At 34.2% G+C, this 27,365-nt stretch overlaps 1 protein-coding gene across 4 annotated transcripts in view; it reads right to left on the bottom strand.

The window, feature by feature from the left end:
• Positions 1 to 27,365, bottom strand: part of LOC148618142 (uncharacterized) — a 75,780-nt gene that overhangs the window by 24,885 nt on the left and 23,530 nt on the right. For all 4 annotated transcript variants that reach the window (XM_088586039.1, XM_088586036.1, XM_088586038.1 and 1 more), the window contains 2 exons: positions 22,905 to 22,937; positions 14,186 to 14,312 (listed from right to left, as the gene is read on the bottom strand). In XM_088586039.1, coding sequence (XP_088442165.1) covers positions 14,186 to 14,312; positions 22,905 to 22,934 — 157 coding nt within the window. In that variant the 5' untranslated portion in view covers positions 22,935 to 22,937. The remainder of the gene's footprint in view (positions 1 to 14,185; positions 14,313 to 22,904; positions 22,938 to 27,365) is intronic.

A 27,365-nucleotide genomic window follows, 5' to 3' on the forward strand; every position in this document is an offset into this window, starting at 1 on the left:
ACATCAAATATACCCAAAAAAGTTTTAAGAACATGTTACGGATTTGTGACAGACATGAATTAAAATCCAGATATTTGATGTTTTCTTACCGTACCCCCGTAAAAAAAACGACACAAATCACGTATCAGAACAAGTCCGTCCAGTCAAGATTTTTTTCACTTTGACTTAAAATGAAATAATTATCATATCAAAATATACATATTAGTATAAGCTTTAAGAATAAGTAAACATTATTTGACAAACATGACACATTTTTGAAAAATGAAATTTATTCAACAACATGTCACCCTTTCCATCGCAATTTTCTTATCAGCAAAAGTTCGTCCTGTCAAGATTTTCGCTCTATCATTTTCCAACAAACTTTAAATCATTTAAGGGCACTTTTATTCTTCCTTCGAAATCCTTTTAATGTTTCGAATGCCATTAAATAAGATAAAAGTTATAGCCAAAAATGTATCGGAAAAAAGAAATGCTCGTCCTGTTCTTAAATCAACCCCTCGATCTTCCGGCGAAAAATCACTCATGAGTAACATGTTTATTTTTCATTCGTCAAATGTTAGTGCTTTCTTTGTAACCGTGTCGATCGTGTCGATTTTAAAAGAAACGTGTTTTAATTTATACATAACCTGTATAAATAACTGATTTAAGACTTTCAACAAAGAAAGATGTTGGAAAACTACGACGTTCAGGGTTAGAAGAGATATTTTACAAATTAATAATTTTAGAAATGTGAAAGAAATATGTTACAAAAAAAAAAAAAAAAAAAACAGAAACATTATTAAGCAAAAAAAGATACGTACAAACTGCAAGTTACAGTGAAAAAAATGCATTTCACAAATAAATATTTAAACAATCTTCGATTAACAAAGGAAATACAGAGAACAAATAAGCAAGTAACAGAGTTAAAAGAAACGCATGAACATATTTACGGTGGATATCGCCTTCCATAATGAAAAGGAGCGTGTATCGGTTCTCTGTAAAATATCTTTGAATGGAATTTTTTCTTCTTTTCCATTGCTTGTGTACTATAATAGTTCAAGGAGTGATGAAGTTGAAATGGTTTATGCTACAATGTAATAAAAGATGTTAATTGTCTTTTGGTTCTCAAGCTTTTTCATAATCATTATCTGATTAAGATGTCCACGAGAAAACCATACAAAACCGTCCGAAAATGATATTAGCAATTACGTATAAACTTTAGTGCATCTGGTAGGATCCCATGAGAAACTTATAATTGAAAAACAATTTTTAAATGAAAGATGACGGAGATATGACCGTCATTTTGATGTAAGGGTTTTCCCGTAAAAATGGGAATTTTCATGGCTGAGACATGCAAAAGAAGGTCCCAAATTAGGGATTAAGCCTATAATTGCCCTTATCTAAACCAATACCTTTCAGCGAAGTGTGATAAACTCTAACGAACATGACAAATATATTGGTTCTAATAATGACCTTGACAAATTTATTTGACCTTGAACTTTGTCAAAATTTTTAGAAAATTGTTTCTTCTACCACATTTCAATGCTCTGTTTTTCCTAAAAAGCTGACTTGTTTATAACCAATAAGGTGCACCCTTTTTTCCTATCAAGATAGGCCTTTGATATTTGGCATGTTGGTAGGTACAACTTCCAGATTATGTATTGACTACAGGGATTGGTGACAACTGACCTTGAACTATGACCTTCAGGAAAAATTTAGGCTTCAACAAACGTGAGGAATCTGACAATACAATTGTAATATAGTAGCCGCATTGATAAAGGATGGACTCAGACACAAACATTCAATTAACAAAGGTTGAAAGGAAACCTAATAAATCAGATAGTAAACCAGGCGTTATTAATATATCGCTTAACAGTGCATTGTGTTGAAAACAAAGAGATCATTGAAAGACTCGTCAAAGTCAAAATAAACAATATGATAAACAGAATAGACAGTGGCTCTGGAATCCCCTATCCCAGGTCGCGCGGCTAATCATCCCCACTTTCCGGTTTTACTAATTACCGCACAAAAACCGATACAACAGACAAGAAAGGACACAAATACGAGAAGTACAAATTTCAAAAGTTGGTAATTGGTAATATTTGTAAAATACTACCATGTCTTAGGATTTTTTTTTATAACCAAACTGTTTTTAACGCTGGGAGTTTTAGATTCTAGTGAAAATTGAAACTTAAACAAACTTTCAAAAATTGTAAAATATTTTTAACTGTAATCATACATTTGTGTTTCCCAACATGTAAAAACTGAATGTCAATCTTTACTTCTGTTTTCTGGTGTATAAGCTGTTATCATTATTTAAACCGTACCCAACTTCATACACATTTTCAAATTTTGTTTCATTTAACCTTTTTCCCAAATGTTTAAAGCTGTCCAAAGTTACTTTGCATTAACCATCCAAACGTATTTTAAATGCATTTATCCTACACTGTTATAATACTGAAATAAAACCATTTTCAGCTTAAGTAGATAATTTTCTTGATAAGATTTTCCAAAACTAAAGCATTTTTATCAATTTGAATTTTTTTGCAAATTTGTTTTGGTTTAAATTACTCCTCTTCACTTCCTGTTTATCATTACTAAAATATAAATGGATGACGATTTTGACTGATAGTTGTGTTATATGAAATATGCTTAACTCATCTAAGGTTTCTTGACACATCACTGCAAGAACTTAATTCCCTGAATGGCATTTTATTACCAAACATCTTCCCGTAACAACACAGACTTTCTGTATCGTGCTAGACGTTTTACAATTATGCTTCTGGAACAGGTTATGTTGCTGCAAGATTGAAGACAACACAACTGAAGTAGATGGTTATCATCATGAACTCGTGGATCGTTACTGTGTGTCTGTCTGCACCATGAAAACTGATTTGTTTAATGTGGCATAGTTTTCCTCTCCTCTTTCGTTTACCCTGGACTTGAATTTTAATGACTAATTCCGCGGTTGCTTTAAGAAAAAAAAGAGGACGCTTACCCTTCCAGTACACCTGGCCAACCCTCAGCTTTTAGTGAAGTCCGAGTTGCTCATTTACTTTTGTTACTTTGTATTATTTTGGTTATTTTATGATATTTGTTGTGTGGGTCTTTTTTCCATGTCTGGTCCTTGTCTCTGGATAACATTCTTTTGATTTTCGCTAGAATCTTGGGTCCCTTGATTACTGTTTCAAGTCGAAAAAGGACACTCTCAAATCTCCAGTTGATTTGAAGACTAGATCTTAATTTTATCTTGCAGATATTATAGAATATTGTTGAGCTGAACAATTACCAGAAACCTATTTACTGGTTTTAAAGGGATATTGAATGATATAAAAAGAATAACATTTGGACTATATTTTCGTGTAGAATTCAGAAATAATAGGGAAGTTCCAGACCTGAATCGATTACATAATAATCAAAAACCCTCAAAAACATGTAAATTATCACTTCTGTTTTATATTTGAAATATTAGATATGAATGAATGTGATTACATAAACTATGTATGTTTTGCCGAGAGATATGTCCCCCACCGTGCCTGCGCTACGTTATAAAATCCTGTGAACACATTTTTCTTAAAAGAGTAATCAAGGGAACCAAGGTTATATCCGTAATCAAAAGAATGTAATCCAGGGACAAAAGACCAGACATGGAAAACAGACATACACAACAAAGAACATAGAGTAACTAAAACCATACATACAAAGTAACAAAAGTAAATGAGCTACTCGGACTCCACTAAAAACTGGGAGCATGGACCAGGTGCACCGGTAGAATAAGCGTCCTCGGCTTTTCTAGAAACACCCGCCGAGTTGCTCATAAAAAGTCAAGTCCCGGTAGACAAACGAGGAAAGGAAAACTATGACCCGTTGACTAGATGAGTTTTCATGGTGCATATGGATACACCATAACGATCTACGAGTTCATGATGACAACCATAAAACTTCTGTAGTGATGACTTCAATCTTGTAGCAACATAACCCTGTTCCAGAAGCCTATTTGTTAGAGTTCTAGCGCAATATCTGGTCAATCTATATATCCATGTTAAAATCAGGCAGATCCTATGATATGGTTTGTACAGGGTAAATTACATGCATATCCCATTGAATTGTTAATTTCAATGTAATGTTTATATCATCTGTATCTCAAATAGCAAAAAAATGATTTGTTTAAAACGACAATGAATGGATATACAAACGATTTTAAATTTCCCCGACAAAGCAACAAATTTGTACACAAAAAAAAAATTATCCCCCTTTTTCAATGAATTGTAATGTTTTCTATGTTTTTTAATTCTCTTTGACCGTTGCAGTTAAACAAAACCCCAAACTCAACTTTGTGATATGAAATAGATGAAACCTTTTTAAAACATAATTTGCATGGACACTCTCTTAAGACATTGTCAATATGGTTGGTGATATAAATGACACAAGAAATTCTCAGAACATTGACAAGTACAGAAAAAAATACCAAAGAAATGGTGTAATGAAGAACTGAAATATGCCAGGATAAAATATAATTGCATTCATTAATCTATATCAGATTCTTGCAGAAAAAGACCAACCACCAGGTACTGTATCATCATAACTTTCAGCTAAAGGATCAAGAAGGATTCTGACAAACAGTGATGGTCTGACTTGGATAAAAACAATTGTAATGAAAAAAGAAGTGCTTTGAGGGTGCAATATGCAAATCGGACTTGCATGCAGGGCAGAGCGTCGTGAATGTCGTTGTCTGTCATGTCAACACCTTAAGTGTGTTGGCCTTAATTCTGTTCGAAAGGCCCTGTATTGGATGTGCACACCGTGCAATAGAAATTAAAGATATTTTATCAATGTGATAGCCTTTTAAACTGTGTTAATGTAAGAATATAATATAATAATTAAATAAAATAATGATAAACACTTTTTAACTTAATATTTAAATGTTATAATCTTCTTTCTTATCATTTAAGTAGTATTTTACCGCAGGAAGTTATCTCGCGTTGACTGGGATGTATTTTATCACAATAATGACATCAATAATACAAGGATTGATATAACTGATTATATTCTAGAAGCGACTCAGGCAACATAGCCGGATCATAACTGTTCATAAGGACGAACCGCGATGGCTTACTAGTAATATTCGCCGACGCCTGCGACAGAAAAATAGGATCCACAAAAAGCGAGACGTACAAACAATCCTGGCGATTAGGAAAAGTTTCGTACAATTCTAAATGAAGTAACAGATCTATTTCGTAAATTCCGGAGCGATTATCAATATAAATTGACTAATAACTTATCTGAGGTCAAATCTTCGTCTCGTTCTTGGTGGAAGACATACAATCTTATAACGGGCATGAAATCTTGCCACTCGGGTATTCCTCCTTTAGTGAGAGATGATAACCTTATTTTCAACAAACTCGAAAAATTGAACATGTTCAACGAATATTTTGCTTCACAGTCTGCATTAGACGATACTTCGATGCTTTTTTACCAGAATTACCTCTTAACGGACCACAAAAAATTGACAACATCATAATAACCGAGCGTATTACTTAATGATGTACTATCTATATTAAACACATCAAAAGCTTCCGGAGCACACTTTTAAGTGAAGCTGCTCGTGAACTTACCTACCCTTTATGTAAACTATTTTACCTATTTTTGACATAAGAACTTTTCCATATTCTTGGAAAAGAGCAAAAGTGACTCCGGTCGATTAAAAGGGAGCATCAAGTGATGTAAAGAACTATAGATATATTTCTTTATTGTCACACATGTCAAAATGCATTGAACGTTGTGTTTGTAAATATACGCGCAACTTTTTGTTAGACAATTCTGTCATTACCGTACTAGTCTGGCTTCACTCGTGGCAACTCGGCGGTTAACCAATTGGTAAATATCTCAAATGAAATGGGGAGGTGGGGGGGGGGCGAGGGGCACTTGACTGCGGAAAGGAGTTCAGGGTTGTTTTCTGTGAAAGCATCTCGAAATCATTATATCAAATAACGGGTCGTGGCATGATCACATACATTCGATCGTCGACAAGGCATATCGTCGTTTAAACTTCCTTCGAAAATACATATTTTTGCTCGACAGGTTCTCACTAGAAACCACCTATATGTCCTATATACGACCGATACTCGAATAAGGAGACGTTGTGTGGGATGATGGCAATATAGGACTTATAAATAAAAATAGGTTCAACTGGATTCAGCTAAAATCGTGACGGATGGCACAAAACTAACGTCTCTGCAGAAGCTCTACGAAGAGATTGTTTGGGAACGCTTAGCTACCAGACGTGAATGGCATAAATTAGTTCTATTCCATAAAATGGTTAATGGTATTGCAACGTAATATTTACAAAATATGGTTCCTAATATTGTCGGTGACCGTCAATTTCATAATACTCGTCAGGCTAATCTCATATCCGAACGTCGAGTAAGAACTCAATTCCTCGCCAACTATTTGTTTACCTTCTCCTACCAAATCGAGGAGTAATCTTCCTTCTGATATCCGTAACATCGAGTCTCCTCATGTTTTTTTCAAAAAACATGTAATTAAGAACACGAAGAAACGTCCGACATATTTTTACGCGGGTGACCACTAAAGACAGGCTACACGCTCGTCTATGTATGAATTGCTCCTCGCTCCGTGAACACCTATTCGATCGCAACCTGATCGATTCACCTAATTGCGCATATGGAAATATTGACTCCACTTCCCATTATTTACTCAGATGCAACCGCTATACTCAGCTTAGACACGACACGTTTTCGTCTTTTCACTTCCAGATTGATTTCGACGAATACACTCTGCTGATCTCAAATGATCAAAACAAACTATTATTTTTACAAGTCCACAAGCATATCATTGCAAACGGTTCACTTGAGATGCACTTCAACTTCACACATTTTAAAAAAAAATACTTAATATTATTTAAATATTTAATATCGATTAATTAAATTATTCAATTTCTGTATTAATTTTTGTTTTTTCTCCCCATTTTTTCTTCTTTCTATAATTTTATTCATTTCAGTGATGTTAAATTTGGTATTCTCTGTAATTCATATTACTTTAACACTATCCATTAACTTTTAGCAATTCATCGTTTCAGTAAATTCGTACACAGAGCATCAAACCATGTTATAAGATATTATATTTGTCATACCTTATATGGAGGTGGATTAATATAAGGTTTGCTTGTTTCCTGATCCAGTGTGTATTATTGTACTGTGTATAATTCAAACAGAAATGTATTTGACTGAATAAAATATGTTTAAACTTAGTATTTTGATAACCTGATTCCGTTTTAATTGATGAAAAATCTTAGTTTCATTGTTGATTTTATGTGATGTTTTCAGTTAAATGTAAATACTCCAATTTACGTTCATTCCGCCTTTAAATATGGTAATAAGGGAAATTGGAACTTAGAGACAGGGGGCCACTGCCAACAAAATACACAAGATGGGCATCGAGAATACTCGGATGAAATTTGGAAGGTCGGCGTAGTTACGGAGATGGAAGTAGGCGAGGCCCCAGACGAGGTTTCACAACGACGTGGAAGAAGGTCTTTCCAGTTACTTTGCAGGTTTGGAACGTCAATGGTTTGAGTAAAATGAGTGATAAAATAATATTAACAGAATGCATTATCTGTAGTATTCTGCATATAATAGGATAACCGAAACGCATCTCATTGGTCAGGTGTATATTGACGCGGACGGGTACACGTGTTTGGTTACAAGAGAAAACAAATGCACGTGCGTGTGTGCTAGATCGTGCTCCGGAAGTGTTGGATTTTTAACAAAAAACAACTTTTTGTCAAATTATACCATCAGAAAAGACGGCATTGTGTGGGCCAAATGTACTGAGAAAGACAACCCAGAAAAAATAATGTTATGAGTGAGCGGTATAGGCGAGCGGCGAAGTCACGATAAGGCTTTCAGTTTTCGAGTTTAATGTACCCACATACAATACAAGAAAAAAGACGTTTGAATAATTGAAGATGTATTAGATTAAGCAATAAGACATGTGGTCACGGAACCGTACTGTCACATTTCGAGAAATTTGTGTTGTTTTTATTTTAAACATAATGTCTATTGCGAAAGGGAATAATCCAATTTCAGAATCGGTGTGGATATTTTTGAGACATGCCCAAAGACACAATCTCACTGTCGTTAGATGGGATGGCTTTATTAGAAACCATATGGAGCAGTTCGTTCCTTTTTGGACTGGCTTCAACTCAAAGGTCAGGCAATCGCTTTCTCGTTGCACTTTAGTTGCCTATGTACCAGTGGTTGATTTAAAACTGAGCGATATGAGTACATGTACCATGTACACTACAATGAAGAAGTGCTCAGAAATGTCTAACAAAGTTGGACAAAAAAATGCTTTTCAGACATTTGACCAGCAGCAATGTCAGATACCTTTTAGTCACATATTTAAAGACACCTTATCATGTTTTATTGAAGCAACTCGTAAATTGTGGGCCGACGGTGGACTGCGGGACCTTTTAGTTGACTCTGACGTTTATGCTGGTTGTACTGTTGACCAAATGCTACCTGGAAAGCAATTTAACCGAGCAGTTCGTAGTCTGACATTGGTTTATGAAGCTCTTATGTCGTTATGTATGCTAGCTTTCGTCAATTTCTGTAGTCACAATAACTTCTTTGAAAGCGTTTCTGATGACATGTGGCAGACTTTTTCAAACCGCCATGATGCCTTCGAAAACAGACTAGACATAACTTCGAGCATGTACTCTAATCTCAAATTATTGTATAAAACCCACATTGACCCTTTACAAATCCAATTCAAATCATGGGGTTGCAAACAATATCCTATTTCGAAGTGCTCAGGCCCGTTTTTGACAGCCGTCGAAATATTGCTTCAAAATATACACGCTAAGCATGAAGGTATTTGGTCTCTACAATTGTCCAGCTTTACTAAAATGCTGCCGTATTTTTTACATAACAAAGAGGTAACTATACCCTTTGAGTACCTATTCATCTACTTGATATGCTTAATCTACCTTCAAAAACCCAGACTCCATTCGATACGGGGGATTTTGCAATATGTGGTCGGACATGGCAACTAAAAAAAAAACAGTCCTTAAAGATTAAAAGGGGAAGGGGAATAGTTGGCTTGATTCGACAAAATCTGCTCTTGTTATTGGGTGGACATTAACTAGACATCAATTAGCCAGTTGAGCTCAGAAATGCACAAACGATCTGGATTGATAAAAAACCGCGTGGATTCCCATCAAGGAACAAAGACATCAGGAATGAATTGGGACGAATGAACTGATTGAGCATGTTACATAAAAAATGACGGACCTTTTTGACATACCTTTGCAATCTGTCCAGCATGTCAACATTTCCACTAGAATGCATGCATATCAAGACGTGCAAGATTCGATTCATAATTCAATCGACAATGGAAACCAAATGGTTAATCATTCATTGAAGGTGTTCTCTCTGATGGCAATTCTCGTAGTTTTGACAGGCCTATACTAGTATTGAGGCGTGCCTTGGTACTTGCAAAATAGCAGAGGTGACGTAAATGTGGAGTTCGTATTGTCATTTCCCAAAGGTCCGACACCTACAGCTTTATTTAATTGCGTTGGTTGATTGATTGTTGGGGTTTAACGTCCGAACAGCAATATTTCATCTATATTCAGACGATGAACATGAGATGGATGATAAAAATGAACATGAAGTGATGATGCAATAAAAAAAAAGGATGGGTCACAATGACAATAGGGTCGATAAATTTTTATTGCCACTAGAAAAAGGGAGGGATGGGTAAGGTCGGGAAATTTAGCATCCTGTGGCGGAGCGCAAAGGTCACTACTCCTATCGAATACCACAGCAGGGTTCTTTAACGTACGTGCAACGTGACATCATTCCCAACACGGTGCACCACTATGGTTTGCGGTCAAGTTTTCTATATTATAGCCTGACAACCCCAGCATGTAACACGCCAGGAGTACCCAATTTGCTCTGAGCACTACTTCGTCGCCTTTTACGACAAGCTTAGCGCTGCTGCAGGCCTATTCTTTTGACACCCGGACCTGCATTGACGTTGGAGCAATGCGAAAATCGAGGCTAATTTACTTCACGAATTTGAGAAAGAGTGTACTGTTGTTACAACACTTCCAGGATTTAAACAATCCAAAACAGTTCATATTCGAGATGGCATGGCAATACTCCAATCGTTTGACAAAAAAAACATAAAACCTTTGGATATATTCGGGGAGATTATGTTTGTAAACAGCTTGCTTGTTTGCAGCATGCTTTTACAGTTGTAGACTGGTATGATTAGAAGAACTCAACTAATGCTGCAGAACACGAGCGGAGGTCCATATCTGGATATACTTATATATAGACTTTTCAAGTAACCGAAAGGTCGAGTCATTCCACATTGGAAAAAAAATTCTAAGTTCAGGTGAAAATAAGCAGTCGTTGATCAGATTTCTGTCAGTGAAGTACGAGAAAGAAATGCCCGTAAAGATGAAGAAACAATTTATCTTGCTGGGACTTTTTCTAGTCCAGAAAAAGTCAAGATGATCATGTACAACGGTGTGCAAGACTGTCATTCTTTGTACAGCAATCAGGAAGAGGCCGACATGCATAGTGTTTAATGCAATGCATGCAGAAAGGTATTTGGAGAAAAAAGGTTTAAGGGCTTTTTTCCAGGGAATAGAAAAGTAATCAAGGGAACAAAGGTTATATCGGTAATCAAAGGAATGTAATCCAGGGACAAAGACCAGACATGGAAAACAGACATACACAACAAAGAACATATAGTAACTAAAATCATACACACAAAGTAACAAAATCAAATGAGCAACTCGGACTCCACTAAAAACTGGGAGCATGGACCAGGTGCACCGGTAGGGAAAGAGTCCTCTGCTTTTCTAGAACCACCCGCCGAGTTGCTCATAAACAGTCAAGTCCGGGGTAGACAAACGAGGAAAGGAAAACTATAACTCGTTGAATAAATCAGTTTTCATGGTGCAGATGGATACACCATAACGATCCACGAGTGCATGCTGATGACCATTAAACTTCTGTAGTGATGACTTCGATCTTGTAGCAACATAACCCGGTTCCAGAAGCCTATTCCTTAAAGTTCTAGCGCGATACAAAAAGTCTGCGTAGTTGCGGCAAGCTCTGGCATAACGTATGAGTTGTGATATGAATACTCCGTAGGCAAGTGTTGATGGGATGTTGCCACAGGTGAAAGGAAAGTTTTGAATGAAAAGTCATCACGTTTGTTGTAAAGTTTGGTCTATAGTTTTCCTTTACCATCGATTTCTAAGTGTAGGTCAATATATGAGGCCGACCACACAGTGTCTGTAGTATCCTTTATCTCAAGTTCTTTGGGGTAGATGCGATGCATCAAATCCCCGAAATTAGGATTGTTTAAAGATAATACGTCATCTATATAGCGGAAACTGAGATTAAAGGATCTAGCTAAACGATATTCTTTCTTTCGGATCAGATCAGCTATAAAGTCAGCCTCATAAAATACGAAAATAAAAATAAATCGATGGTAAAATAATTAAAGAAATCAATCGAACAGTACAGTGATTTGTCCAGTATTTCATCTTATCACACTGATCTTTGCATTGCAGAGGGACGCAAACTCGTTTCAAGTCTTTATTACTCAAAAGGAAAGTCAAACGGTTTCATAATGACCTAAACAAGCTCAGAGTGAAATTTGCTACAGCAAAAGAGCTAAGTTTAGTGAAGCTTCCTCCGTGTGATGTAACATTTCAGCAACACATACTGCGGTCTTCATTTCAGACCAAAATTTGGATGAAAGCAGATCATCCTAATCCAGTGGTAGGATCTCCAGTTGATTATGGGTGGGAAAAGGAAAATTAGGGTTTGAACCAGTTCTTTTTGACGGCCCGATGTGTTCCGACATTTTGCTAGAGTTGGTGCGTCTGCCTTAAACAAAACTTTGTCAATGTCAGTCAGTGGACCTAAGTCATAATGTATATACGCATACTGTTGTCTCGATGAAGACAAAGACTGATGCAAATATTAGCATAAATATCTATAAAAATTTTTACAATGTGAATTTTTAAAGAAAAAAAAAAAGCAACAAACAAAAACCGAATTTATATATCCATATGTAAAAAAACCTAACAACCACCCCACCCCCCCCCCCCAAAAAAAAAAAAAAAAATAAATAAATAAATAAATAAATAAAATAAAATAAAAAGCAAAGAATTAAAAAAAACAAATAAAAAGCAAAAAACAAAACACACATTTATGTGAGCAAAATTATTTTGTAACTTTGATAAATTAACTTGAAAATATAAATCTAATGTCGATTTAGGATCATTGTTTTTTTTTTTTTGTTGTTGTTTTGTTGTTTTTTTTTTGTTTTTGTTTTTGTTTTGTTTTTGTTTTTTTTTTCGTTTATGTAAACCAAAACTACCGTTATATTATGCTCAAGGATAAATAAGAATATTTCTTATGCAAGTATATGAAACTGTACCATCATACATCTTGCTTTTGTCATAAAATCCAACGTTATAGTTTTACGTGACTACATTTCAAATTATTTTTTAAGAAATTAGAGTTAGTATTTAATCAACTGTATTTCAGAGAAACCAACAAAATCAAAGTAAAATTAAACAAATATGAAGAAATAAATGTCCGCAGTAGTATCTTACATATATTTCTTTAATTTTAAATCAAAAACAATAATCGAAAAAAGAAAAATATAGATGAAAAAACATGAACATTCATGACTAAAGACAACCGTCAAATTTATCTACATACTTCATGATTATCAAAAATATATATAAGATACCAATTTACCGTTTCTTATTCATAACAGCCATGCGATTGTTTTTTTTTTTTCAGATTGAATTTACGGGAACCACAGATGCACTTTATTGTAAAACTTGATTTTCGTACAAAAAATTCGGGTTGTGACCTTTGATTTCAAATATTTGCATTCGTGACCATATCCGATTATGACGACATCTAAAATATATGAGAGTTATGGTATTTTCCTTTCCAATGATATATAATTCTGCTGGACAATCTTTGGGTACATCAAAAGTAATTTTCTTCAGGTGTTGGCAGCTAGCCTAGTATATTACCTACAGAAGATTCGTCACGATCTGTTTATGTTCACGAGCATTCAGATAGTATTTTATCCTTTGTCTTCCGGTCAAATAGTGTTAATATAGTTTTTTCAATCTTGGATTGGAAACGAGGAATATGTCAAGAACAACAATATATCAAAGGTACATGTACCAGATTAATTGGGTAAGGTAAGGATGAGTTCTTGGTGGTTTGGGTTTCTGGAGCTCGGATTAAGATATTAAATCCAGGTAGCGATCAAAATGTCTCCCTCCAAACCTTAACACGATCAGTTACCGTGTGTTATCAATTGAGACTCGTCTGTTGGGTCGTGTGCAAAAAATAGCGTTAAGTACCAATAGAAACAATTGATTTACGATGTTCGCTGGTCTATTTAAGAATAAAAAGAACAATATAAGACAAAAAAGGTGTGCTCGATTTTTGAGATATAAGGATTTGAGGTTTTGGAGGGAAAAGAATTTCCTAGATTGTCCATAGGTATTGTCTAACTGGGTTTTATTTGTTAAAAATACTGAATAAATAATTAGGATTTCATGAAAAAAAAACTTCCCAAATAGCATAATAAAGTTATAAAATGAAAATTGGGGGGTCACTGGAAAAAACATAGTTATGTATGAAATGGGTAAATCCGGAGCAGCCCGAAAATCTGACAAAATGACCAGCAAATATACTTAACCTATTAAAACGTAATTACACAAATTATATATAATCCAACAAAATCATTTTGCACATTGAACTGTAGGAGGTTGTCATAGGAAACGGATCAAATCATAAAGAATAAAAAAAAAGTCTTTAAACGCAATTCATAAAATACTGCACTGTAGGCTACTGGATTAGACTACACACATGGCTACACGATTCATGAATGACACATTTGAGTACCTAAACGGATTTTATTTGTAATGGTTTAAGGTATATGATGGTCAAACGTATGACTTGAGTCATGTTGTGTTTTTTTCACAAAATGCGTCTTTTCTCGTCTAGGTATCAAAAATGTATTTATTATTGTTTCCATATCAAAAGGACAAACTATCCTTTTCCCGGGCATATGATATAGGATATAAATGTAAAATGTTGCCATAAAAACATTCACTTACTTATGGTATATTGAGGTCCTGAGCGGTACGTTGGCGGTGCTTGTGTTGCTGATGGTGTTTGTGTTACTACTGGTGCTTGTGTTGCTGATTCTGTTGTATTTCCACACAAAAAAGCTACTGAAATCACCTAAAACAAATGTTTTTTGTAAACAAATACTGTAAATCACATCCAAAATTCTTAAATAATGACTGAAAATATTTAATAAATGCAACAATTTGACTGAAGAAACATGGATTATATCTCTAGTATGCCAAGGTTTAAAAAGAGGACTGTCCTGCAAAAGCAGATGAATTGTATGTCATCTAAAGACTTGTATCATATGATAAAGTACATTTAGTGTGTCCAAAAGACTTTTGTGGACGTTAATTTGTACGAGTTTCAGAAAGTGATCACACTGACGCTGAGGGGGATAGGGATGATAAAGGAGACAATACTATAACAAAAGATCAGAACAGAGATTAAACAGAACAAACCGCTAGTCAAGTATAAAACAAGGCAAAAAATAATACTGAGAAAAACATACAATGTCAGCAAACAACAATCGTGCTTGAAGAAAACAGTCCAATACAAATATAGGTAAAGCAACTGTTAAATAGACAAACACAAAGAAAGTTAAGAAACAGCCTTAACAGAAAACTACATCAAGCCAGAGTGATATAAAGAATTATACACAAATCCCCAATCACAGCAGAAAGTGCAAATACACATACTGTGTTCTAATATTGGAATATCATATGGTGTTGAATGGTGTAATGTTGATGTGTTTAATATACGCATAGTTTTATATGGTATATTTTATCAGAAAGTTTATTTTGAATTCCCTACATAATAGAATAATGTAATAAATACTGAAAGTTATAGCTGTACTATTTTCATCTGTTTCTTCAATTATTGCATGAGAAACTATGCAACAAAGAGTCACACTACCTTAAACTCCGTAAATAGTGTTCTTATATATATTAATGCTAGAAAGAAACTTTGGTTAACCGGGGTTATTTTGTTAAAATTCAAGCTTGATTTACCTGTGTATACTAACCAGCCAATCATATTTATCATTATATTAAATGTTATGTATTCTTAGATTAATAAGTCGATAATGAATCTGCAGCAGGGGTGGTTAGTCGAAAGAGTCAGAAAACATTCCAAAATTTTCACTTGATTACTTTTTTTTTCTATCAATGATATCGATGTTTTGAATGGTATTGAGTGATTCACATTCTAAAATCTAATTTGATACAAAGTCTTTGTTGTATGCACTTGTAAGAGTACCGTACTATTTTTTATACCGATTAATAAGGAAAATTGAACACTAAAATCTGCAGGTTGATCGAATGAGAAGCGATGAACGTTGGTTTTGTAAAGAACGCGGGTATTTATACATTAAGAACATTAAAAATACGTGTTTGTGAGGGAGTGGAAAGTACTTTTGATGAGAAAAATTGACGAAACCCCAAAAACTTGATAAAAATCTCCCTGTTTATTGGCATACTGAAGACTTGTTTGAAGATCTCGCAACATGTTTACTGGCCGGCGCTTTGCAAAGTAGCTGCAGAATTTTGTACGTCCTGCCATGAATATCAGTTGGTTGGTATACCTAAACAAAAAGATCCGCCTGCACCTCTTATGCCAATTCCAGATTTGGAGAACCGTTTATTTGAGTCATCTGAGATTGTTATGGGTCACTTCCAAAGACTATCTCGGGTAAATCATATTTGCTTACCATAGTGTGTGCCTCGACTCGTTTTCCATGCCATTTACTTTTGGAACATTAAGAACAAATCCAAAGTGAAGGCTTTGGTTAAGTTCATTACCTTTTTCGAATTACCAAACTCAATCAGAACAGTTTCCCAATTTTAAGTCCAAACTGTTTCAACAAGTGGTCCATGAACTTGGAATAAAGCAATTCAAGTCCAGTGCCTACCATCCCGAGTCTCATGGTACACTTGAACACTGGATAAGGGCATTTTGTCTTTAGTTTGAGAGATATTGGGATGAAGGTATTCATTTGTCTGTTTTTTGCTGCTAGAGAGGTTGTTCAGAGGTCTTTTTGGACATACGACAAGTGGACCTTAAAAAAAAGGCTTGCTGAACACACTGACATGAATCTTTTAAATTATATTTCTAATATTAAAGAAATGCTGTTTAATGCTTTACAACAAGCTGTGAATAACTTAAAAAAACTTTCAATTGAAATGAAAAGGTGGTATGACAAAGGTGTCAGGAAAGAATTTTAAAACCTGGTGATAAGGTACTTGCACTTTGATAGTTCCTGGTCATCCTTCGGTCTCACTAACCACTTCCGGGTCAAAAGGCCACCCCTATGTAGTGCCTAAAACACTGAACCTAGACCTATGCATTGTAAGTGCATTATTTGTGTGTATTCGGATTACAAGTAGTCAAAATAAAGCTGAGAACGTGTACTTTAAAATCGTATATGTAATTTACTACAAACGTGTATGAATATTGTTAACATGTGTGAGTAATTTGCCTCCATGCTGTCAGTTAGCAGAAAAGGTAAAAATGTTGATTTTTAGTATTTTTTATTCAAGTAAATTTTGTAAAAAATTTCTACAATCATTGTACCATTAGCATATTGATTTTAAATGCCTTATTGTCGAAGCTTCGCAATGGTATGCCATTTGTCCTGGGAATTCACAGTGAAACATTAAAAATTACTTGTTTAACATGTAAAGTAATGGAAACGTTAAATGTGGTTAGTGAGACCTTTACAAGCTGTGTACTGAGGCCACATGAAATAGGGTCAATGATCTTTATTATGATGTCAATTGGCCAGGTTGATGTAAAAACAGTGACGTTTTAACTTTTCAAAGAGAATTTAGAACGCTTTGGCAACTGTAAAACAATTTCCACCTTAGCCACAAACTTGAAACTACTGTTTATGACGAATCAACATTTGAGGTAAATGAGTTTTGGAGATTGAACAGCATATTCATTTGAACAAATAAAAACAATTAGATTAAAAACTAGTACAGCTAAATTTTTATCTAAAAGAAGGTATTAAAACTTCGATACATTCTTACAAAACTTTGAGCCAAGATGTACCTAATATGACAGTTGTTGTTCGCTGATGCTGCTCCTATAAAGAGAAGTCACGAGGAAACAGTTACATACGTGTTAGAACATGAACCGAGTACCAATGAATGTAGCTTTCATTGCTCATTGGTTGGTTCCCTAACTCGGTAAGACCTTTCATTTTGTCACAGATTTTTGTAGGGTAAATTTTGTTTCGAAATCCGACTCATATCCAAATCCTAGAATTGTCGACTGCATTGATAGAATTGGTAAAGCCAAATTTGTCAGCATATTTCACAGTTTGAATGCTATTGGCAAGTGCCACTGACAAAAAACCTCCCTCGTGGAGTATTTGCTTTTGTTTTACACGATGGCTTGTTTCAGTATAAGAATATTCCATTTGGAATGGAAAATGCATCAGAAAGACTGCAAAGAATGATCAATAATGTTATGGAAGACTTGGATTGTTTTTATGGTAACATTTATGATTTAATTGTATGTAGTTATAGCTGATCTGAACACATAAATAATTTAAAGGGTGCTTTTGATAATATATCAACTGCTCATCGAGAAGGTGTCGACCATTTTTCTTTAAACTACAGATTGTCCAGTCTTATATCTGACATGGCCAATTTCCGTCTTTTTAAGCCTGTTAAATCTTAACCTCTTCACTATGAGAATCGGAAATTTATACAGATTCCATTTTCCAAATATATTCTTCTTCGTAAAGAGGTAGTTTCCAAAATTCTCCCATATTTCAAAAGTCAATCTGTTTCTATTGTCTCTTACAGCTACACTTACACAATAACTAGTAAAATTTTAAACCATAAAAAATGTAGAATCTAAACTTTGAGGAATACTTAAAGAAAGTCCCCTCTGACATGTGATTGTACTTTTTCTCTATTCAAATAGTGTCCTTCTGGTCATGTCATCAATGGAAATTTGAATATAATTGAGAATGAATTCCAACGTACGCATGGTAGTTTTTCATGGTTCAAAGTTCAGAGTACCATAGCGCCTAGATTGGAAACTTAATTTCAAAACCATAATGGATGCCGTTGAAGATTATGCCAGATCATGGATAAAGAGCGAAAAGGACCAAGAATCTGGAATCTTATTCACGATTTCGAGAAATGTGTCATATAAAGACCCAAGCCCGTATTCAAGGAACGTTAGGCACTTGAATGCCTTTCCTCACTAGATGAGAAATATATTATTGTCCCTGCGTACAAAGCTATAAACAACATTGTTTTTGTTTATATTGTTTATTAGGCGCATTACCTCAATTACCTTATTATGGAATTGAGTATTGATAATTATATCCCAGGTAATGTCACTTAAAAACTCACTACTTTTGACAAATATGAAATCCTATACAACAACAAGTCCTTCATGTCTTCTGTCAAAATCAAAACTAAATGTGAAGACTTACCTTACTTCTGCAGATATACTTCAAAACCTAAAATCCCGCAGCTTTTCGGAAATTGGTTTCTCAAAACCTCATTTGAATCTCATTTGAAAGCAAGTATTGCATTGGTCATTTTCTAAAACATCGTAGAAGGGGAAAGTGTGTTTCAAAGAAAAGCAGGTTTGCGATACACTTGATTTCCTTATTGATAACATATTTGTTAAATTTGGTGAAGTTATTTTTCAAAAATAAGTTTACATTCATACTGTGATTCCTCTCCTAACTAGTCGATTTGTTTTTATATTCATACGAGACTGAATTTCTTCAGAATCTCGTAAAATTAAAAAAAAATAAAATATGCTATTAAAAATTCAACTTTACATAAACATATAATGACGATGTACTGGCCATCAACAAATCTTCTTTTGGTAAATTGTTACCGGGAATATCCACCAGAGCTCTGGATAAAATAGGCTACAGAAACAGCTTGCTCTGCACCTTTTTCTAGACCTACATAACGCATTGGACAACCATGGTCATCTCAGCACTTAGATTTATAATAAAAGAGACGACTTTAACTTCAAATATCCTTATCTGTGCAGCTTAACTCTGCATCGTCGCGTATGGTGTTAATTTTTTCAAAATTGATTAGCTACGTTAGAGCAAGTGCTTTTTACTCTGATTGTTTTTGAACGCCATAAAATATCTGCAACAGACTCTTGAATCGGGGGTATAAGGAATGCGTCTTAAAAGGTATCTTACCTAATTCTGTTTTAGATATCAGTCCTTGGTTGAAAAATATTCAGTTTCTTCTAAAACATTGAGTACTGATTTCTTTTTTGTAAATTGATTTTTGTTCTGACGTGACCGCTGATTGTCCGATTATGATAATAGCAAGCAAATGTTTTTTTTTCTTTTAATCACCACTGATATATTCACGCTGCAATGGAAGATAGAGGTTTACTGCGCTATTAAACCCGTTTTAACCCATCGTTTCGTTTGAAATGCCTGTAACAAATCAGGACCAATGCAGTACTAGCTGCTCTGGTAGTGTAAAATATATTTTGTCAAATTTATTGTGAACTTGACTTGATTATGAACCGGAAAAGTGTTCGGTAATTTTGTTGTTATTCTAACTTACTATTAATTGTGAAATGAGTGAATTTAGTAAAGCTACATTATTTCTAATGGCATACTGAAGGTCATACTTCTAATGGCTAGACCGAAAGCAATTGATCAACACTCTATATCTACCAACAAAAAGCAACTTATGAGATATTTGGGTATGATTGATTTCTACAGAAACTGTTTTTCTCAAATTGTACCACTGTTGTTAAACTTTAAACACAACTTCTTCGTAAGAATTATAAATCTTAATGGGGTGACAATATTTTATTAAAAACCCTTCAACCTTGCTGTCGATGCTAGTGGGTTGGATTAGGAACTGTGCCATACAAGAAAACCCTAATCTGATTGACAAACCAAATCCATATTTGCTAAGATTAGAAAAGCATATGAACAAATATTTTATTACCATGTTGTCAGCTTTACAGTATTTTGATGTTTATTTAAGTTTCAGTTGACATTCGATTTTTCTTGTAAAACATCATAATCCCCTTATATTCCTAAATATAATGAAAAATAAAAACTGAACAGATGGAGTTTGTTATTACCAGAATTTGACATTGTTATTAAATATTTTAAGGGAAATGAATGTTATATCTGATTATCTAGGTCTGGACTTTTCCGCCATTTCATTTTAATATTTGTATCTGTTGAATGCTGAAAAGTTTTCATTGCATTCAAATTGCCTTTGAAATGGGCGGGGGGTGTTAGGATGATGTGAATTTTATATATATTTTGTAATATTTATAAGATTGTTTGGCTTAATCTGTTTGGCCTAATCAGTCGCGCTAGACTTCTTGCAATTAGGCTTCCGGAACAGGGTTATGTTGCTACAAAATTGATATCATCACTACAGAAGTTTTCTGTTCGACATCATGAACTCATGCCCATCTGCACCATGACAAGCGATTTGTTCAACGTGTCATATTTTTTTTTCCATCTGGAGAGAAATATGAAATTAAGAAAATTCCCCTTTTTATGAAAAACTCATTATTGTCTTATTGAAACTGAGTAATACGCGCCTAAAATGATATGTTGGATACATCGATAATGAAAACAATAGTAACAAACATGTCTATTGTATACCGCTTAAATGCCAAAATTCATCAAAATAATCTCAGAAATATTACTTGTCATAACACTAAACTTAAAATACCAAATAAGTCACTTTTTACTAAAGCATAAATACTCTAGGGGTTTTGACACCGAAAAATATGTTAATTTGAGCAATTTTTCGGTGGGGAAGGGGTATATCTTTTTTTCATTCTACCCCAAAACCCTAAGTGTTACTGCAACTTTCTTAGTAATATTGTCAAGCTGAGCCATTTTGGCTATATGATGATTTCTCTATTTGTGTAGTTTGTTCACACCTGCTATATCAGGAAGTTTTAGAAGCTCAAATAATTAAGTAAAACAACTTGGCTTTTTGACACTGTGGGGTACAAATACAGACTTATACTGAAAAAGAATCCGACAATATTCTTTGGTAACATATTGATTCGATAATGGAACGTATAGAAGTACCTAAAAATTACCATAAAGATGATGAGTGGAGAATCATGTGGACCTACCCAGCCATTGGACTATTTCAAATGAGCCAAGATATTAACTATACATAATATCCCTTTTGTCTCAAGGACGAAGTTATGCATGTTGCAAACAGGATAGGCGTTCTAAATTCCATGATCATAAAACGGTTAGATAGGGAATTTTCAGGATTTGAATAGTTTTACAATTTTGTCTGTGAAATGTGAATTGCTCTCTCAAATCATCGTTCGCACATGGTTGTATGTGTTTACTTTCATATTGATTGCTTGTTGGTTTCAAGTAAGCACATGTGACAAATGATTGGCATATCTATGTAACTCTTCCGTTATCCAATGAGAATTACAAGTTTTTATTAAAGAAAAAAATATCTGTACACTCAGTCAATAAAACCCTTATGTTATGTCAATACATGTAACTCTGTGAACAGTTGGGTTTCTCTGTTGTTTTGAAATGGCAGATGGAAATCTTCGAACAACTTTTTTATTGTCTTCATAAGATAGAAAGATCATAAAAAATTGTGAAGAAGTGTCTCTCAAACTCCCAATAAATAAAATGTTTGTCAATAACTTCCATTTAAGGAATATTAAATTGCTTTTGAAAGGTTATTACGTCACAGTTTAGAAAGATTTAGTGTCAGGAACTGTCCATGGGTATGACATTTTAGAACAGCTTTTCGCATTTTCTTTCCCACAACTCAGGACAGTTTCTGTCAGGATCTGTCATGGAATAGAGCAAAATGTGTCCTGCCCAGGGCAGCCTCTGTCAGACCTTGTCAGGATCTGTCAGGATTTCTGTTTTATCTGCTGTCGTAGAACAGAAATCCTGACAGATTCGGACAGAATTTGATAGATGTTAGAAGTGATCGCAACTGTTTTTTTTTTTTTTTGCAACAAGTTGGCATTCCCATGGTTACTAATTCCGCTCCTCTTCTAGCCGACATATTTTTGTAAGCATTCGATTCGGAATTTCTTCAGAATCTCGTAAAGAATAAAAATATAAAAGATGCTAATTCCTTTAATTTCACATACAGATATATCGATGATGTATTGTCAATCAAGAACCCATCTTATGATACATGCTTACATTCAATATATCTAACAGATCTCGAGATAAAGGAGACTATAGAAATAGCTTTTTTCTTCATCTTTTTAGACCTACATCTCGAATTTGACAACAGTGGTCATTTCTGCGCTTAGATTTATAATAATTGAGACGACTTTAATTTCAATTTTATAAATTTTCCTTACATGTGCAGAAAAATACATTCGTCTCCTGCGTATGGTGTTTATATTTCACAAGTGTTCGGTAAATGTGGCAAGTACTAAATAAGCTGATTCTTTTGAACGCCATGCGTATTTGCGTAACAGACTCCTGACTCAGAGTAATAAGGAAATTTTTTTTTCAGATATCAGTCCTTCGTCGAAAAATACTCAGTTTCTTCAAAAACAGTAAGTTATGATTTCTTTTTGTTATAATTAGTCTTTGTTCTGATGTGACTACGGATATACTGATAATGATATTAATGATCAGCACTGGTATTTTCAACTCCAATGGAAGAGGGAGATTAGGTACAAATTAGATTTCTGGCATTCAATAAAACTTACCAGACCACAAAATATCTTCGAAAGTGCCATCACCTGCAAAATTGGAACATTATTACGATCACTTATAAATAGAAAAGAATATTATTATGTTTGATGTAACATTTCAGGTCAATTTGGATTATATAAATGTTTTAAAGAAGGAAAACGATATCGTTCTCTATATTCATTTTTTACGCAAGAAAGATGTCCACCTCATATACATAAAATATGAATCGCGACGTAGTTTTTTTTTCACACTTTTACGTGAAGATTATCCGGTATTAACAGAAAAACGTTGGAATTCATTATTTTTCCTGTTTTATATTGGGCATGCTAAAACTTTAAACGTCGGTAATCAGTTTTATTGTTACAAGTTAAATCATTGAGCTGTGTTTTGTAGCTGAGTACAAAATTGCATCTTTTATATCGTAACCTCCTTTTAATTTATGCAGCATAATTTAAACGTGATTCTGTGAATTTTGGTGTGTATAGTTATATTATTAGGTTAGATTGAGATACCCCCTCCCAGAAAAAAAATAAAAAGAACTATTTACAGCTACGGCAAAATTAGCCTCAAAAGCTAAATAATCATAAAAAAAATAAGACGTAAACGGGCACGATATTTTTGATGAACACGTTTGTTAAGCACTCGGTCATGAAACAATGAAACCAGATTCGTTGGGCTGAATTTTGCAACCTAAAATTGGCAATATTGATGCAATATTATTTTATCAAGTGGAAATACAGTAGAAACATCCTGCCTCATTACATTTTACTTTGCAAGAGGGTTGAACAGTGAAGAAATATAATATAAAAATAATGGGGTTCCACGTACAGATAAAGTGGCAAATATCACCAAATGTTTACTTACATAAGCAACACAAAATAATTAATTATGTTTAGTAAGCACTGTGACTTACATTTGTATTAGGTTTCTTAGCATTGGCTGCCATATTTTCAATGAAAATCCCTGAAAATTGACTTATCAGAACCTCAGATAGCTTCTTGTTTTCATATTATTCAGAGGATTGATTGTATAGGTTTTTCTATATATCAGACATAATTCATTTATCAACTAAATACTAGTATAAGCAGAATACAGATTCTTAGTTTTCAAAGGTTATAGTGAGAAGATGCAGACGCAGACTAAGGCAGTTTGGCTAGAACATTCAGATCAGAATCAAGCTTCAAAACATAAGGATAACCTCTGGCGACAATCAGTATACAAGTTTCTAAAAACAGGTATACTCTTAACCGGAACTTATTCTCACGATATCTGTGATCAATCTGCTTTAGTTCTATCTCCTTCTGGGATAAGTCGAAATATGTTGTGCAATTATTAGCGCAGCTTTTAATTCGCGATGGTTACACGAATCGTATTAGAATGGTCTTCGCAAAAAAAAAGATCACGACAGTTTAATGTTCCCTTTATATGTCATTCAGCGAAAATTAAACTACCGCAATAGTAGTTCTTTGATTATAGGTAAATCTAAATCTCTGATCAGATTTAGATTTTTTTATGTGGTTAAGCCCATTGTGAACATTTTCAGGACAGACAACAACGGATGCAAAATAATGACATAAGCTGAGGAGACATATTTCGCCATTCAAGTAACAATCATTTCCACCTGAGAGTAATCAAAGATCATTATATAAAGCTGAACAAGTCTTGCAAAATATCCTTCTATTACATTGGTATGAGGAATAGGACCCCTTTACCCAAAATTTAATTTAAAAAAAACTGCAGTCGGAAGATACAATTATATAGTCACAATTATGTGGATATGTTTGAAAAAAAAAATATATAAAAACAAACCAATGTTCCAAAAGGAAACCCATACAACAAATGACAAAATCAAAGTTAAAACCGGAAGGTTGAAATCATTGCAATGGTCCTGACTTGGTACAGACATTTTCCATTAAATGGGTGTTATAAACTACGTTCTTAACCACTCATTTGTTATTTCCGGTACATTGTAACTGTAACGGATAGCGTAAAATTGACACCGATTATTACCAATAAGTAAATGTACTGAAAACATGCACAATAAATAAGTGAAAACTAAAGGAACTAAATCACAAGTAAATCAAGAAGAACGTATCAAGTACAAAATTATAACAAAATAATACAAAGTGAAAGAGTAATCAAGGGAACCAAGGTTATTGCGGTAATCAAAAGAATGTAATCCAGGGACAAAGACCAGACATAAAAAACAGAAATACACAACAAAGAACATAAAGTAACTAAAATCATACACACATAGTCACAAAAGCAAATGAACTCGGACTCCACTAAAACCTTGGAACATGGACCAGGTGCACCGGTAGGGTAAGTGTCCTCTGCTTTTCTAGAAACACCCGTCGATTTGCTCATAAAAAGTCAAGTCCGGGATAGACAAACGAGGAAAGAAAAACTATGAGCCGTTGAATAAATCAGTTTTCATGGTGCAGATGGATACACCATCTGAAACTAAAGGACCTAGCCAAACGTATTCTTTCTTTCGAATCAGATCAGCTATAAAGCCAGCCTCATAAGAGTGAAGGAATAGGTCAGCAAGTAAAGAAACACAATTTGTTCCCCTTGGAATGCCGACCGTTTGTGGAAAAGCACGTCAACCATACTGGACAAATATGTAGTCGATTAAACATTCCAGCAATTTGTAAACATCTACCTCTGTATATTTGGAAGATGATTTGGAATTATTTCTTACAAAGTATGAGGAATCTTTTCCAAGAATTATATATTTGTATCTAGGTGTACCATCCTTTTTGGAAAAACAACGATGTACACTTTTTTTTAAGTCGGGATTTTAACTGAGCATGGGCAATAGAAGTATACAGTGTTGACAAATCGTAGGTTTTAATGCTATTATATTCAGATATTAGTCTTGAACTGATTGTCTCCAAAAGATCTTTCGAGTTTTTCAGGATCCACATTGAATTAATACCACTACGGGAGTAGTGTTGTAGTAGGACTGCAGACCCTCTTTGACAGTTATGAGTATAGAAGTTAAAAGTTTTGAAAGAGGTTTGGTGGCACATTTTTCAGATCCAGCTATGAAACGTTGCTTGTATGGATTCTTGTGGAGTTCAGAAATCCAGTACATAGACCGTAAATCATAATCATCTTCCGTGGTAGAGAGACCAAAAGGGGATAGCACAGATTTATGGTTTTCCACAATCTCTACTTTGGAGAGTGTGGTAGCATTGTAGGTCTTATCACTGCTATTTTTTTCTACGTTTACCTCTGATAATAAACATTGGATGTAAAACGTTTTTGCAGGCAAAAAGAATGTTGTTATGCTGTTATGGGCTCTGTCCGCTGGTATGACAACAAATTTATCATGTATAGTAGAAAATGTTTTTGCTACATCGGGGTCTTTGAAAACTGATGTAGCCTTGGCACTCATTGACCTACTTAAAACTTTCATTCGTTTCAAAATTAAAAACCTCAGGTCCTTTAACCACTCTGACAGAGAATCAATGTCTTCTTGTTCTCGTTTTATCCATTTTTTGCATAGTCCTCCACGGCATCCATAAGAACTTTAAAAATGTAAAATGTATAATTCCAATTTATGGAGCGTGGTTCACGGTACTTGGGACCTTCATAAACGATATTACGCAGAGATTCGTTTTCGATGGTGGTTAAATCTCCCCTAACGACGGGAGGACCATATTTCAATGGAGAGTTTTTGCAAGAAAAGTCAGGTGCTTTTGCCTTTAAGTCCTCAATCTCGAGGTTCTGCAATAACCTTTTATAATGGAAAATTTTGAATGCAATGGGTGAAGTATAAGAATATGAAGTAATTGGTATGGATTTGTCTTTGAAATATAGGAGAATTTTGTTGGTAACGTTTTTTTTTATGGAGGATGTTAGCCAAATTAATAGCACATATAACTTTGTTGACAAGCGGTACTGGAAGTAATAATCTTCACCGGGGTATTTGTCATGTTTGCTAGTTTAAACAAATACAAGTCCCCTGCGAGAAAGGACGCTTGGCGTTAAATTTTAAGTTGTTTACACTACCATATATTATAATCGAATATAGTAAATGGAATATACCATTCATTGTAGTGGTCGGATTGACTTACCATTATTCTAAATGGGCATAAACAATACATTTTGATATGTTTACTTGCTATTGATACAATATGTAACAGTCGGACGCTTGTACGTATCCTACTAAGAATTATCAATTAAATAAAAAATAAATCATTATGGAACAAGGCTTTCTGTAAATCAATACGCTATATAAAGTTGTCGAAAATGCCGCAGATCTCTGCATCTTCAATGTTTTTAATAAATGGGATTCAAGTTCATTTCTTCAAAATATGAAAATACAGTTTGTTTGTTTATGTCCTTTATTACTTAGTCTCCTCTGTAATTTTACAGATGTATACACTGTTAAAAAGAATATGTACAAAAGGAATACATAAAATATAACGTTAAAACATACCACTGAATAGATGAAAGGTTGATAT

Source organism: Perna viridis, chromosome 5, assembly GCF_037379345.1.
Source record: "Perna viridis isolate PV_CMFRI_1.1 ecotype Kerala chromosome 5, ASM3737934v1, whole genome shotgun sequence".
Classification (NCBI taxonomy): domain Eukaryota; kingdom Metazoa; phylum Mollusca; class Bivalvia; order Mytilida; family Mytilidae; genus Perna; species Perna viridis.